This window comes from Colletotrichum scovillei (assembly GCF_011075155.1).
Source record: "Colletotrichum scovillei strain TJNH1 chromosome Unknown Contig00006, whole genome shotgun sequence".
In the NCBI taxonomy this organism is placed as follows: domain Eukaryota; kingdom Fungi; phylum Ascomycota; class Sordariomycetes; order Glomerellales; family Glomerellaceae; genus Colletotrichum; species Colletotrichum scovillei.
In genome coordinates, this window is record NW_023336264.1 from 3,570,907 (window position 1) to 3,586,699 (window position 15,793).

Here is a 15,793-nt window from a genome sequence, read left to right on the forward strand (position 1 = left end):
GCGACGACGACGGACGGGTGATCGTAGGCCCCTCATCAGGCCAGGCCTGCCAGAGTGACAGAGCAGCCAGCCATCATCTTGCTCTCCCTCTTCCCCCGCGGAGCGATGCGAGCGAGCGAAGCAGGGGTTTGGGGGGAAGCGATGTACCTTACATGCTGGTGATGTGGATGGGGAATTAGGGGATCCCACTTTCGCATCATCGCATCCGCTTCGTTTCGCTCCTCCGCGGCCGCCATGCGTGATGACTATGATGCAGGAATCGGTGTGTGGCTGATGATGGGTAAAAGACACACACAGAGAAAGACATCACGAGACGAGACGAGACTGTACTCGGAGTGTGAAAAGCGAGGGGGACTAACGGCCTAGCTACACGCTAGTGTACCGTTTGATGCCTCTCACGTCACCAGAGTCTACAGTCGTTATACGGAAAAATGCCTAGCCCATCTATCCCGTACCATATGTGTAGAATATCTGTAAGGATGAACCCCCAAAGTCAAAATGACAAGATCCGGACTCGGCGGCGCGGCGTTGTCGGTGATGTCGGGGGCCTGGCAATGCCAAACTCTCTGCCGCTCGGGGATGTCCTCGGTCGCAGGATCTTCAAACCGAGGGAAGCCTGCTGCCATCTGAAATTCAGACATTCGAAAATTCAAAATGGTGAGACGAACGAATAACAGGAATGGTCTTGCTTTGCAAAGAGTTACCGCCCGTCCAAAGTGACATCCAGCATGACCAATTGACCAGCTTCTTACACCGGAAACCGAGTGGGAGAGAGCGAAAAATGGGGCACAATGGCCACAGACGTAACACCAAAAGACATGTCGGTTGTCACTCTGTTGCTTTTTTGTCGGTGTGTTTTCTTCTTGGAAATCTCATGATGGCCCGGTCCTTTCACTTCCCTTCTCTCGAGTCTCTGACTCTCGGACGCGTCGCCTCGTCTCGCCTCACCTTGCCCTTGCCTTGGCTAAGGCTTGCCCCGGCCCCGGTGCCCTTTGCTCTCGTCATCGGGACAGCAAACCGACAGCAACCCAACCCATGGGGCCAAGCGTAAGAGAGCAATGCTGCGTGTAGGCTGGGTCAACAACCCACGGGTGTGTGGATCGTGTCGTGCGGTCGCCGGGTCCTGTCCAATTTCGTCGCGCAGAAGAGTGGGAATCCATCTCCGCGACGGCCGTCCGTGTGCGGCGTGCGCTGCCATACAGGAACGCCACCCGTGGACTTCGTTCCGGCACTGCTGCACGCATTGCAGGAGAAGAGACGACAAGACCATCTGACAGGAGCAATCGTGGTGGACTTTGATGTGCATGCCGTTTCCCAAACTTTGCTCAAAATGTTGTTCCAACCGGGTTGGGGAATGGTGCCATGCCTGTGTTGATCCCAAAGAACAGCTCCAAGATGAGAGGAACGGGTGATGGGCGTCAGGTATCAGGCTCATCAAGGTCCATCAGGCCCATCTATGAGACGCGGGAACGTTCGCGGACGCCACATCCGTCAATGCATGTTACTGCTTGTTGCTTTCCCTGCTTTGCTCGCGAGCCTCGCCCTGCAGGCTGCCTGTTTGTTGGTTAGGACGGCGGGCTGGCTGGCTTACGCTGCATCTGTATTCGTACTTAGTCTGTACGAATATCTGTAGTAATACAGAGAGTCCGTACGAATTACTCCGTCGCATAGGTAGCGTACAGCTTTCCGAGGAAGCCAAGGCATGAGAGACAGAGGCAAGACATACCACCACAGCTCCACCATCGACTGGGACAGGGTGACTTGCTTCAAGATCGGGCTGCCGTTGATGTTGATCGCAGGCAAATCCGAAGAGAGACTCGCTCGGTACACAACTTGGTCAGTCTGCAAGCCACTCGCCAGCCGTTGCAACAGCTATTCGCGGGCTACCCGAAGTCCCGTTGTTCAAGTCCAAGGTACCTGAGTCGAACCGGAGGACAACTGGGCGTGTTCGGTGTGGCAGGGAGCGGGTGGGAAAGACAGAAGGGCGCCAAATCTACCGGCGCCCCGTCGGGCCATCAACTTGACACAAGGGCCTGTCAGGGAGTACCTGGTTCTGCTTCCCAGAGATCTCTGAATCGCCAGCCAGACGCGCTAGGGAGATCCAAGAGGTTCCGACAGCGCGGCAACCGTGGGGCCATGGTTCAGCGAGCACTTCGTCCAAACTTGCCGTTCCACGCCCCCCTGCAGACGCGCGCGCGCGCGAGAATCTCTTCGTTACAACTTGCCCATTCGACAGCAATCCCGGCATGCGTGTGGCTACCAGTACGCTAACTGGCGTACCTGCGTGTTGCCCATCACCTTCACCCTCCAAGAGTCTTGGCAAATCTCCAATCCACCTTGATCCAGCGAGGCGGGACTTTTGGCGTGTCTCAGTTGCCATGCCTTGGGATTGCAGGTGCATGCTGATTGCAGTCCGCGTCAGTCAGGGACTGTCGATAATCTCGTTCGAGTCTCGAGTCTCGGCTCATCTATCGTTGTCGTTGGACCTGCCAACCTGACCTGTCTGACAAACAGTGGATGCAGCCGGTACTCGAAGCCGGCATCAAACTGCAGAAGAATCCTAGGATGCCCAATGCGCTAGCAAGGAGTGACGACGCCTTGGAGCAAGGAGGGAGGAGGGAAAGAAAACAGAAAAGCTGGTGGCTTGAAGTTGGTATGCGGAGATGCAAGATTGATTCTGATTGCCTCCTCGACAACGGCGAAATTGGAGAACGGCAGTTCAGTACAGTCGGTTGGTTGGTTCGTACGTACGCCCGTACGAGATGACATTGGCTGAACCAACGCAACGCAACGCAACTCTTGTCTAAACCGCGATCTGCAAAACAAGGAGTTTGTGCGTGTGTTTGTGTAATCTGTACGCAGACATGGATACTGCATTTGCAGGCCTGGGACAACTTGCTTATTTCCCCTTTGCTTTCCCGGCTTCTACATCCCGCCACCTCGTCCAAACACATAAGCAGTGCTGCAATTACGAACTTAGGGCGTGTAAAAGTCAAAGGGAGCCAAGACGGTAGACCAGAGAGCAGCCACACTCCGGGATGCGGCTGCTGCGGCTGCGGTTGTGGCCACTCGAGTCACGGCGCGGACGCTGGCCGCCGCCCGACTAACAGCGATTACCCGGTGATGACCTCAAAGTCGTCGTCGGGTCCGTTTGTACAACGTGAGATGTCTTTCAAGAGTCTTGGGAGGATCGAAACCTCAACCTGCATTGCCTGCTTACAGTCACTCTATTCGATGCGTACAAGCAGAAAATAGCATCAGATCCACCCTCACCCGCCTTTCGTGGAGCAATCGTTGGTCTGTGTCAAGTCGACGGAGAGCCGCAGCCACGAGCAGGTAGCCGCGTCGACGGCGGAAATAGATGCAGTTTCGGGGAGCGGCTATGTGAACACGCCTGTGCCGCCAGAGACAGCACCGGGGGGCCGGTGACCAGGGCCGGGCATGGGCGCATCTGAGGCTCTTCAAGCAAAGGCCGAATGTGGTGGGTGCGGATGGTTTGGTGTTGTATCCGTATCGCGTCTAGAATTCGAGACAGATGCGCACGAGTGCGGCGGCGCTTCTGTTGATGCCCAGTGACATGCAGTATGGGCGAAGAACATGGGCTGAAGAGGACATGGCATGGATCGCGATCCGCGCCGTTGAAGCCAACGTAGGTTTCTCTCCCCGACTCTGGTCGTCGGTGACCGGTCCGCTGAGCCCATTCTCGTCACCCTCGGCACTGTGGACCTCGGGCGGCTATGAATAGGACTCGAGGGTTGCAGTCGTATTGGACTCGCCTTTACCTGCCATTCGAAGTCAATGCCCTCGGTTCCAGTGCCCCTTGCGGTGATGAAGGTTGCCCTCAGAAGTCTCAGAATCTTCCAATCACCCCAGAGTCATGTGTCTCCACGGTGATTGGAAGCCAAGTCAAGTGGAGCTGAAGTTACAACTTTTCATCGCCGAGGCTGCTGAGCTGCTAGCATCGCTGTTGCGCAAGCCTTTGCATGTCTAGAGGTTGCAGGATTCGACCATGTGCGACTGCATTTGTGACCGCGCCCGACCACGCACAATACGCGTGGCTGTGGTCTTCGCCACGGCGATGGACTTGCATTGCGGTGATGGGAGAAGCTCGGTCTGAGTTGTGGGCGGCCTTGGTGCGCATCTGACCAACGAGGGCGCGAGATATTCGGTCAAGATTGGAGGCAAGCAGGCTTGAAAGCCGTTGGACAGGGAGGTCCCGGGACGCGTCGTCTTCTCAAGGTCGGCGAGCACTAGCGGCCGTGCGATGACAGAGTTTCCCGGCCTTGAGCAAAAAGCACCAACTTGCCACTTTGTTCGACGAGGCCATGTCAATTACAGGTGACAGACGGGTGGCCGATTGCTCGGCATGGCTTGTCACACCAGCGACGGGACGAGCAGGTCAAGCGGGTTGGTTGGTGCGGCTGCAGTGCGAGCAGGGCTCCCCTCGACAAGCCTTTCGAGTGCCGGTCCTGAATCCCCAACTTTTCCAAGACGTGGGAAGTGAAAGGGGGCAGGGGGGCAAGATTTTTCGTTGAATCGCTGCTTGGCACCCTGAATGCCACCAACGGTATCTGGTGTCCGTGAACTTTGAAGTCTTCAACAACAAGTTTTCATGGCAGATGCGGGCGATGGATACCGTTAAAGACAAAGGTACCACCTTGCACTGGCTCAAGCGTGAGGCCATGACTTGGAATGGGACCGTTGATGTGCGTGCGCTTGTGGAGACGATGAAGCCGAAGACGAGATGAAAGCTCAGGGACCTGACGACAAGTTGGCAAACGGGCATCGCTGCTGGTCCATGGCTGCCAAGACGTGCCCGGGTTTTGCAGTTGCGGTGTGTGCGGATATCGATATCTGCCAGTGCCAGCTTCCAGGGTCCCAGGAAGGCTTCTGAGCAGTGGAAGATTTGGCACGGGGGGTTCTTGTGGGCAGCGACCAAACCAAATGAGGCAATTCCAAAAAAGGCCCCTGCTGCATCATGGTGCGGATATCTCGCAAGCAGACGACATTGACAAGCTTGCAATCAGAGGCTTGCCTAGCATGCTGATACCGAAGCAGCAAAAAGGGGTGGACTCCCTTGAAGAAGATTCTGTCGTGCATGGCGGTATCGGCCACGAAAATTCAAGGTCATGGATGATGATGGTCCCATCGCGGACTGTGTCAAGCTAACGAGTTTGCGAATTTGTCCGTAGTCCGCGTTGGTCCGTATGATCCCTAGCCTCATGGAGGCTCTCGATGCGTATTCGTGATTCCGTCCACTAGAAGCCGAAGTGAAGACCGGGGCCATGCCGCCCGCCATGGGATGGATCATGGAAGAATAGGATCTGGCTATGGAATGCGGTGGTCACGGCACGGCGGACATGACGCGAGGCACCTAGTAGACGTCTGCCGATGCTTCAGATGCGCGGGATCCGGAGATGGTGCGATCTAGAAATCAAATCAAAGGACTCAAGGGCCGAGGCCGGGGGGGGACTGGTATCTTGTAAGAGCCTCCGCTCGGCAGGGCCATCGTCTTACCACTGACGTACCATTCTGTCCTCTTTCTCTCTGGGCATCTGTCCCTTTCAGTGCGTGTGTGCCTCTTTCGAGTCTTGGTCCTTGACCTCGTTGCAACTTTGTCCGCCCACCTCTCCGGAAGGAACCAGAGTGGTATTCGGTCGTCAGCGGGCCTGCTCCGTTTCGATGGTCGTCCGCGACGGGGACTCTCAACCGCTCTGAGGTCCTCACTCGGTCTCTCCCCCGGCACCGTTGCAACGCCGTGGGCACTTTTGGGTACCAGTGCCGAGCTTTGGTGCGTTGTTCGCATACCTACATTGGATTGGGTTTAGGCAGTTTTGGGTGTGAGGTGTGGAGGGTCCAAGGTTCGTAGGTAGGTACTACGTATTCATTTATGCGTAAATGAAGGGTGGAGAAACGGCTTCCCATTTCCCAAGTTGATTGTATTCTTTTATCCATCTTAACCACTACATCCCGAAAAGAGCCAGGAAAAGCGGGGCCCGTGTCACTTCCCAGGCACGGCCAGGGGAGCCCAGGCTGAAGGTGCCGATCGGACGATATTAGGTAAGGTGGCATCCGAACGGTGAGAAGGTATTCAGGTACGTATCCCATGCTAGGTATCCCAGGCCACCGGTCCAGTCGGGACGCTCCCCCCTTCACAGACTTCACTGAACCCTTCCAGCTCCTCGGACACGGATATACGAGTCGCCCCGACCAACGAGCATCACCCCGGTCGAGCGGTCAACGAATTGCTCCTTCAACCTGGAAACTTCGATGTACGGAGTACGGATACAGTTAAACAGTCTACGGATACAGTACCTTGCCTGTAGAGGGACCCTCTGCGAACACTGCCACCATCGATCACGACGACGGTCAACCTTGACGGCCTCTGCAGCAGCCTCTGCCTTACTGTTATTGTTTTTCATCAAATTGGCTACCCTTACCATACCACCGAATACCCGCCCACTAAGGCAATCTGACTTTTGAAATGAATTGCATCGGCCGGTCTCATCTATTCGCCCGCCGCCAACTGTCTATCTACACTATGGAGCGCCTAACCTTAGTATCCGACGAGCGGGAGGCCAAAAAGTCCCTGCGCCTGAGCCTTGTGAGACGTCGCAACAAGCTTGCTTTACCTCACCGCGCTCCGTGTCACTGAACGTTATTTTACGAACCGCGGCTCTGGATCCGGTTTGTGGGCGTGGGAACAGACACTCATTCCAAGTTCGCATTCCTCGGTCTCAGCTCTGGGTTTGGAGCTCTGAGCTCACCAGTGAACCCGTGAATCAGAACAACAAACAGCCTTGTCGCCAAGCCCCAGGTTCTACTGTTCTGCAACGTGGCTCGGGGTGGCTTTGGAGTCTAGTCGTCGTGACATTGACGGTGAGAGCGACGGCTTCGGAGTGGACGAAGCTCGATAGCTCGACTTTGCGCCCATCTCATTTCGTTTCGTCTCGTACCGTCCCACTCTCCGATGTTCCTGCCGGCTGTTCCTAATGACTTGTCGTCAAATCCCAAATCCGCAGAGTCCCAGCATGAGGAACCCGAACGACAACGACTCAGTGCTCACGTCGTCTTCTATGCGGGCGGCGGAGTGCATGTGGAATAATCTCGAAATGCGACAACTACGAGCGGGAACCCGATGTCTGGGCATTCCAGCAACACCGGGCTAGACTCGTGCGAATGCGATGCGGGTCTCGTCAGATGCACGAAGTACACTAGCAACAGTGCTTGTTGCGTTTGTCAAACTCCTATCATCGGCTGTGATCATTTACTGATGAGGCATGGTGCTAAACCTTCTTCACGACGATTCTAATGCGCGGCGATTCAGGTGCTGGTCGTCTGACAAGACAAGGCGGAGAAGGCGTGAGTTTGCAACAACCCTTGACAGCGTGGGCAGATGAGCCTCTCTGCCCTGACTCTGGGATTCTGGAGACACCGACACGGACGCCAAGGTGCTGGCCCTGGGTGTATGGGTATGGGTTGATGAGAAGTTGAAAATGAAATAGACCTCGCTAGGCTCATCGCGCTCTCCACCATCTTTCACTCCACCAAGCAATCAGTGGGTGGATATGGGTTGAACTCTTGAGTCGACGTCGACGACGGGAGGTCGCAGCGCGGTGGAGAGATAGCTGCTCCCCGGTTGTCGTGCGGATGAGGATGGGTGCGGATACTTGCTTGCAGCAACTCACGGACGCGGTGCTAGTGCACGTCGGCCTGGACTGCGACAGTGTCATCAGAGATAGGCGGCATCCGTAATGACTGCAAGAGGATCCCGTTGCGGCGTCCACTGTTCCAGCGTCCCGATTCCCAGTATAGAGGGTGAGGGTGAGCACTGGGGGCCCTGAAATCTGGATTCCTGTGATTTCCCGCCAGGGTGAGAGAGGGTATCGTGGGTACGATGACGGAAGCCGGACTGTATTATTTGTAGGGAATATCACATAAGACACAGTAACTCGAGGTTGAGGTGCGTTCTGGACATTTCCTTCCTTTTTGCGGGTACCTATCAATGGGATTGGACCATCATTGTCCAAGGGCAAAGAAAGGCTTGTCATTGATTGTCATGGCATGGCATGGCATGGCCTAGGCCGCGGCACAAGATTTGAAGCTGCCGGCCGCCGGTATTTGCTTCGACTCCACCACTCGGGTTTTCCACCACTGCCGGATCCTTTTTGCTTCCTTTTTCTTCATGTTACGGATCCCCTCTATTTTTCTTTCCTTCTGCCCATTACCCCCCGTTTCCCCTTTGTCTTGGCATTCTTCCTCCGCATGGCGTGGCTGGCTACCGTGTGTATGTGTGACCAGTGACCACTGGACGGGTAGCAATTCTACCTGCTGAATTGAGTTTCCCCTCGATTTTGTTATTGCTTCTTGGGTGTCGTCTGTGAGGCAACGCTCCTTGCAGTCGTAAAGCGAGATGGAAATTCCCACCGCCTTCAAACCGCCTCTTAGAGTGCTCACGGTCCCAATCCCCCACTTTCCCCCATTCTTTTTTCCCCGAAGAAGAACCTAGACGGGGATGGGAGAAGGAAACGGCACGGGGATTTTCAGAAACGATACTCCGAGAGAGGAGCCTCCGAAATGAGAGAAGGGGAATGGAACTCGCGAAGGAGGAAAAAAAAAAGCAACAGACAACAACAAAGTCTACAACTCAGTAAACTCAACTCACCAACACAAGAAAAAAGAGGCCGGCCTTGACGGGCCTTACTCCGCCGAAGCTTGCCCATGCCCACTCGATGTCCACGCCCAATTTTAGTGTCAATCCCTGGTCCCCAGGTTCTGGCGGCGGCCCTGCCCTGTCTTTGCCCTGGGTGTGCCGTATAGCTACGAGAGGCTCTGAGAAGTTCACCCCCGGGACTGCCGTGCCTTACTGTATACCCCTAGCAGACTATGGTTGCAGTGAAGGCAGCTTTCTCGCTGTAGTGTGGCCCTGTGCCTGGTGCCTTGCACGCAACGGGGAAGGTTGCTGTCACTCGAGTAAGGTAAGGGTGGGGGGGGAATTGGTTAGGTTGTTCGGGAAGCCTTGGAGAACCGAGAGAGAGAGTATTCAATAGTTGAGCTGAGTTAAGAAGAGTCCCCAGCTAGGATAGACAACCAGCTGGAAAGTCATTGGGGGAAATGGAACCAACCTCAACTCTCCATCAGCCCAGCTTTCGGCAAAGGCGCGTTAGGGTCGGTCTTAGCACATCTTAAAACCCCATTTATGAGTCGCAATCGCCAGGCATTATCTGGGCGGGCCAAGGCGAATCCTGACATGGGGGAAAGTTACACTACTTAGTGTCATTCGCTTCTGTCTAGACTCTACTGTAGAATCGCCTTACTGCGTGAGTTCACTGTGAGAAGGGACCGCAAGGCCAAGCCGTAAGGTAAGGCAGGTATAATACGGGTGATGCTATTGATGTCGACACACTACCATATTCCGCCATTCATACGTGTCCGTAGTAAGGTACCTTACGCAGTACCTGGCTACCTACCTTTGTACGAAGTAGGTACGGATACACCTTGGGCTTAACACACGATGCTAAGGTAAGCCGTGGTACCTTGCATGATTACCTCATCGTCCGTCTGACTGCACTTGATAGTATTAGGAAGTAACAACCAGTATCGATTGGTCCAATTGGTGACTTCCCATAGGTTGTGCTTGGCAGTTGGCTGCCTTCCCAACTGGGGTTGCTAAGGCTGACTTGAGACGACTAACGTCTGAAGACGACTGCCGTGCCTGTTTTACCACACCACACCCGATGGCACGACGGCATTCCCGCTCATCCCAAACTCCATACTCCATTCCACATCCGTCACTTCAATGCGAACCTCTTGCCATCATCAGTCCCATTTCGTGACTTTTCGTCCCATCATCCTGCCACATCCATCACGCACATCTTCCGTCTTGAGCCCACTACACCTCCATCCGCGTTGCAACCAAACCCCAACTTGATATTCCTCCTCCCCGACGACCCCCCTCCCATGACCCATGGCCCATGGCCCATCTGTTCGAAATAGCATCATCGATGGGCTAATTATACACACATTCTCTTTTTTGGCCCCATGTCAGCCCAGTGACAGCCCAGGCCAGTCCCAGCTTTCCCCTCCTCCCCGAACCTGCTCATGCTCATCCCCGCCATGCATGCCATGCTCGGTTCATCCATCGTATCGTGGATATGGCATACCGCATGGCATGGCATGGCCATCATCGAGATGACCACCATCACCACGTGCCCTTGACTGGCCTCTTTGCGCCAACTTTCAAGGCCCTGCCCTGCCCTGACCTCGTCTTCCTCCCCGTCCCGCCATCACGGAACCCGCGGCGAAAGCTATCTACTATAGCTCTCACCAAACTCGTCTGGTCTACATCCTCGCTGCAGAACCTTACAATAGATCTTCTAGAACATGGTCAGCAGGGACAAACGCCGCTCTACCTTCTTGAATGTACTCTATCTTGCGAAGCTGCTGGAGCTTGTTGCAAGTGCTTTGCCTGTATTAGACAGCTTTGGTGATAGACAGGGTCTAGTTGGTCTGGGTATTGGCTCATTGTCCCTTGCGCGGCTCTCCAATAAGTCGACGAGAAATCCCTCCCGATAGGATCAAGGATGGCAGTTCGTGTCAAGAAAAAAGACCCTGCCCGTGCCGCATCCGCGACGGCTGCCCGCAGACAAAGAATGGAAAAGCAGTTGGTCGGGGGTGCAGCAATCACCGACCGCCTCTTGGCGACGTGATAGCAAACTACCTTGCTGACACCACACAACAACCTAGTCTAGCAACCAACGACAAATCACAGGTTTCTCCGGGGCTGAGGAGGAGGGGCGCATGAGAGAACTCTCAAAACCTAGAACCCGAAGGTATACAGAGGGAACTTACGCGCGACCTCGGTCTCGATTTCATTGTTCGCGAAGAGAAAAAGGCTGTGCCGCGTGCGGAGTTTTGAAAATCATTTACATGCTGCCAAACAGCCTTCGCGTCACACATGGTTCGAATCCACCAACCGCTGGAGATTCCGTCGTTTCTCGCCATGTTTGACGATGGGTGGAATGGTCTACCACCCCTCTCTTCCCTTTCTATGCCATGGCTGCTATCGTTTGCGGCTCTCCATCTCGCCCTCAAATCCCTCCCTACGTAGTGTTGCAGACGTTACGCGTCTTCCCGTCCATCTGGAGCAAGCCCAATTCTTTTGTTCTGCTCCCCCGCACCGCCGCGTTTCACATCGTGACCATTCCCGAAAAAGGAAGTCTTTCCAAGGTCCAACGAAGGGGAGGGGGGCCAGCTTGTTACGTATGTGTGCGTATGTGTATGTGTGTGTCTGCATGTTTGTAGAGGCCGCCGCGGGAGACTCGGGGATGCGTGACAAACGGATTGCTCGTCATCGGGAGGGAGGCTCGTTCCAGGCGGGGAGGGGGTATCAACGATCGACGTTCGGCCGGTAAATCTCCCTTCAATGATGTTCGGATCTGAGAGCATGGTGCAAGGAAGGAGGGAAGAGGGGAGGGAGGATTTGTGATCTCTGCCGTCGGAGACGGTCGGGCAGCGCAGGATCCGGTGGTTCATAGTAGGCAAATCGTAGCTCTAGCTTCTCATTGCCTGATCAGCCGCTCATTTGAGGCTCGAAAGAAGGCATTATACCGAGGGAAAGGGCTGCCAAACTCGTCCAACCACTTGAAGTTTTGCCGTGGCCCTTTTTCCTTGTCGTTGGTGGGTTTTTTGACACCTCCCACTCGGCATTGGGCTTTGGGACGGGCTCCCACCCAAGACGGGAGGAGAAGAAGCCCCTTCTTCCCGCACACCGGCGACGTCTTGTTCGGTTCGGACTACACATGTCCCCCGGTGGCGGGCGGGCGTTTGGCCAACTACGCGTGCGTGTTCGGGGATGGGAGCCACAAGTCCTCGGAGGTCAGCGTGACCCACGCCGCTTCGTTTTGCCCTCCCGCTGTCCCGAGTGTCCGATATATTGGTCTCTCTTCTCTCGGGAAGTCTCTTTCAAACTGCACTGCCTTCTTCCATTCCGTTCACGGTTGCGATACACAACCCCACACCGCGGCCTGGCTTCTTGGCTCGGCTTCAGATGGGGGGAGTCAGGGTGGAGGCTGAGAGGGCGGGATGGGAATACGTGGATTCGCGTCGAGACAGGCACGTTCGGGTTTCCCACGTAAACAGGTTCGACGTCGTCATGCGTAGTTACAGAAACCACGTGGAACGGGGCTGGGCCAACCTAACCTTGGCTTCGGATTTTCCCCCTCTCATGCCACCATCAGATGTGTCGACATCGTTTGGCGATGCCGGAGAAACTAGCATCATGTTTTCCCGTGGATGTTGTTTACCTCTTACCAAGATTTCCTGTCTCTGTGCCAGGCACGCACGGCACGCCGTAGATCATGAAACTCTCAATCCGATGTATATATGGGGGGCCAAGTGGCGAAGAAACGTTGCGGGCGTCTGTGAACTGCCGTCCCAAGTTACGTGTAGATCAGTTCTGGACCGGGCTTCGTTCGGATGACTTTTTTTGGTCTTTGTTCCTGGGGGAGGATAGGCATGACGGGACGACATCATCGTCGTATGTCATCTTATTCCTGAATCAAGAAGTGTAGACCGGATGATATTCATAGCTTCGGCCCATCTTGGAAGCTATGGAGGTCCCTATTCAAGTTTTTGAGAGTCTGGCAGGATTGCCGCGTTCTTGGTATTGCTTCATACCCCCTCATGACATGTTTTGGCTCCTCAACCTTGCGGGAATACCATACATATACCATCTGAGTTTGCTGTTTCTCTGAAGCTCGGCCGGTGGGAGCATTGCTTTGCCGAGACTTATTGTCTGGTGGTGAATAACCAGCAATTGGGACCCTTGAACTGTTTATCTCACCTTGGTTTACTCGACCAGATGTTGCAGGTTGATGAATATCTCGGAGCTGGGATCTAAGCTTCAGAGAAACACAAGTATCCCCATGCGTCTGTTAAGTGTACATATGTTGTTCGTTCAACTTACCATTCTGAGAATACATCTCGTGCGAGAAACATCCAGTTCCCTGCGCTACCCCTTTTCGAGGGTGGCGAATAGAGGTTATCAACCCGCGACTTGGTGTCTTTTCACGTGCTGTAACTATGGCTGACCACTTGCTCAAGATGTTTCCATGATTCCCACGTGTTTGATGTGTTTCTAAAACAAATGATGGTGGGCTGTGGATGGTTCAATGGCCTGACATCCCGTCCCGTCCTGAAGTCCAGCCTTGAATACTCTGGGGTAAAGGAGTCGGGGGGAAACCTTAGCCCCTATTTGCACCTACTTTCGAAACTTGCCGCCCCTTGAGCTCGGAAATTGCTGCTGTAGTCGAAACTTGGCTTCCAATGAATGAGTTCAGAATGGGTTCTGTCTATGTTTTGGAGGGAACTGCTTGCAGCGAGTTGGACGCCCAGGCGTGTACACTCTTTCGTAGCTCAAAGGCATTTGGAAGAATTCAATATGGGTTTCCAAAGATACTTGGGTCCAATGGTAGTGTTATGTGCAGATGAAAGCAGCATGGGATCCTCTGGCAAATATGTCTGTTCTCACACTTCTTCCAAAGTGATCATAGGCGCCCAGAAAGACTTCCCCTTTAGCGTATACTAGCATATACGTATCTCCTTGACTGAGTCCTGCAACAAGACTCTTTAACTATACAGAGCTTTTGCTGAAAAAGGGCACCCCTTTAGACCGTTCAGCCGCATCACCAGCAACATCCCGAACAGCGAAGTCATCAAGGTCAGAGCCGCCCAAGTTTTTTGGGCTGCCATAGCTTTTGAACCTTCTGGCTCATGTCACGCCTAAATTGGTCCGTGACTCTGGCGGGTTTGTCACTCATAGGTAGTACCTCATACTTTATTACTTATTATCATTTGAGAATGTGCGAGACTATGGGTTCGTTTTTCGCTATTATTTTGAGATGTTCAAGTCATCAGATGATGTTAACCCATCCAATTTGAGTGCTTGTACGGGTATTTTGTTACCTAGGGCATATATATACCCGTTATTCATCTCATCAGCTTTTGAGCCTGTTGGTGTGAACTAGAGGAGTTCCCGCGTGCATAGTTGTTTGACAGAGTGAGCTCGGATGAGTCTGCTTCAAGTGAGAATACACAGTTCGCTTCGTCAATGTAATCTGTGATTCAACGCACGTGGACATGCGTGAAGTCAAAGACTTACTTCATGGTGACAAATGTCTTGTGCGTTGCGATGTATCCAATTCTTGAGCTTACTACTGAGAACTATCTATCACTTTACGTATTAGATGGTCCGACTTATTAGTCCAATTTGCTCAACATCAGCTCCAACATCCCATCTCTGCTTTAGTAGTCGTAAAATCCCTTTCCGCTCTTCTTTCCCATCCAACCAGCATCAACCATCTTGCGCAGCAACACACTCGGCCGGTACTTTGAGTCACCAGTCTCCTCGTGAAGAACCTTCATAATAGCGAGGCAGGTGTCCAGACCGATAAAGTCGGCAAGCTGCAGAGGGCCCATGGGGACATTGGTGCCATTCTTCATGATGGCGTCGATTGACTCCTTGTCGCCGACGCCAGTCTCCAGGCAGATGATGGCTTCGTTGATGTACGGCATGAGAATACGGTTCGCGAGGAATCCGGGGGAGTCGGCGGACACAGAGGTGACCTTGCCCATGGCCTTGCAGAAGGCGACGGCCTTGTCCAGCGTCTCCTGGCTGGTCTGCAGACCGCTGATGATCTCGACGCCCTTCTGGATCGGGACGGGGTTCATGAAGTGGGTTGAGACGACGCGGGAGCTCGCGGAGGTGTCTGTCGGGTCTTGGGTGGTGGAGGCGGCGATGCGGGTGATGGAGATGGATGAAGTGTTCGTGGCCAAGATGGCATGCTTCGGGCAAACCTCAGCCAGCTTGGAGAAGATGTCAAACTTGAGCTTGGGGATTTCAGGAACGGCTTCAATGACAAAGTCCACATCCGACAGCTCATCAATTGACGTGGCTGGGGACAACAGCGAGCGGGCCTTGTCGGCCTGTTCCTGTGTGATTCTGGACTTGGAAACATCCTTTGCAAGAAGCTTTTCTGTTGAGTTGTTAGCGAACGAAACTCGTTACCAGTGTGTCGTTGAATACTTACCCGCAAATGCAAGACCCTTATCCAAGGCCGTCTTGTTTGCATCGACAAGTGTTACGGGAACTTGAGCTCTCTGAGCAGCCACAAGCGCGATGCCGAGTCCCTAGATTTGAACCCGTCAGTTTTCTGGATGCCGCATATTCACATGCTAATTCGCGAGCTCTCTCACCATCTGCCCAGCACCGATGACACCCAACCGCTTCACCCCCCCCGTTGCAGAAGCAACTCTGGGAGTAGAGCTGAATGTCCGAAGCTGCCCTGGAAGCTTGGCCACCGCCCGTACGCGAGCAATTGAAGTCGCCATAGTTAACAAGGTGAGCGAAACGTGAGTGTGCAGGGATTAAGATCTCGGTGATATTCGAGTAAGCTCCGCTGTGGCCGCGTGAGGGATTGAATGGAAGTTCACGAGGAGTAAGTGAGCAAGATACAATAAATGATAAGGGGAATAAAACTCTACGAGTCTGATTTGAAGTACTGTTAAGATTGAAGTACAGAACGGAAGTCCGTGGACAGATGTCGTTGCTTGTTCAGGGCCATGATGCTGTCCATGACCCGAGGTTAACCGCGGCCCCCTAATAAGCCCCAAAGCCCAGAGCTAAAGCAGGTACCTTTCGGTCCGCGCGCCATACATGGACCTTATCTAATCTTCAGTATCGATAACACACAAGGTGGGGCCAATTAACGCAACTTTCTGTTAGGACGCGCTG

The 15,793-nt window shown here is 53.9% G+C and overlaps 1 protein-coding gene across 1 annotated transcript; it reads right to left on the reverse strand.

The window, feature by feature from the left end:
- Positions 1-14,181: 14,181 nt before the first annotated feature.
- On the reverse strand, positions 14,182-15,615 carry HER10_EVM0003666 (3-hydroxyacyl-CoA dehydrogenase). The gene is made up of 3 exons (XM_035473332.1): positions 15,256-15,615; positions 15,090-15,189; positions 14,182-15,035 (listed from the first exon to the last, which is right to left on the reverse strand). The coding sequence occupies exons 1-3, from the start codon at positions 15,388-15,390 to the stop codon at positions 14,305-14,307; spliced, it is 966 nt and encodes a 321-aa protein (XP_035332412.1). The 5' UTR covers positions 15,391-15,615; the 3' UTR covers positions 14,182-14,304.
- Positions 15,616-15,793: the final 178 nt, after the last annotated feature.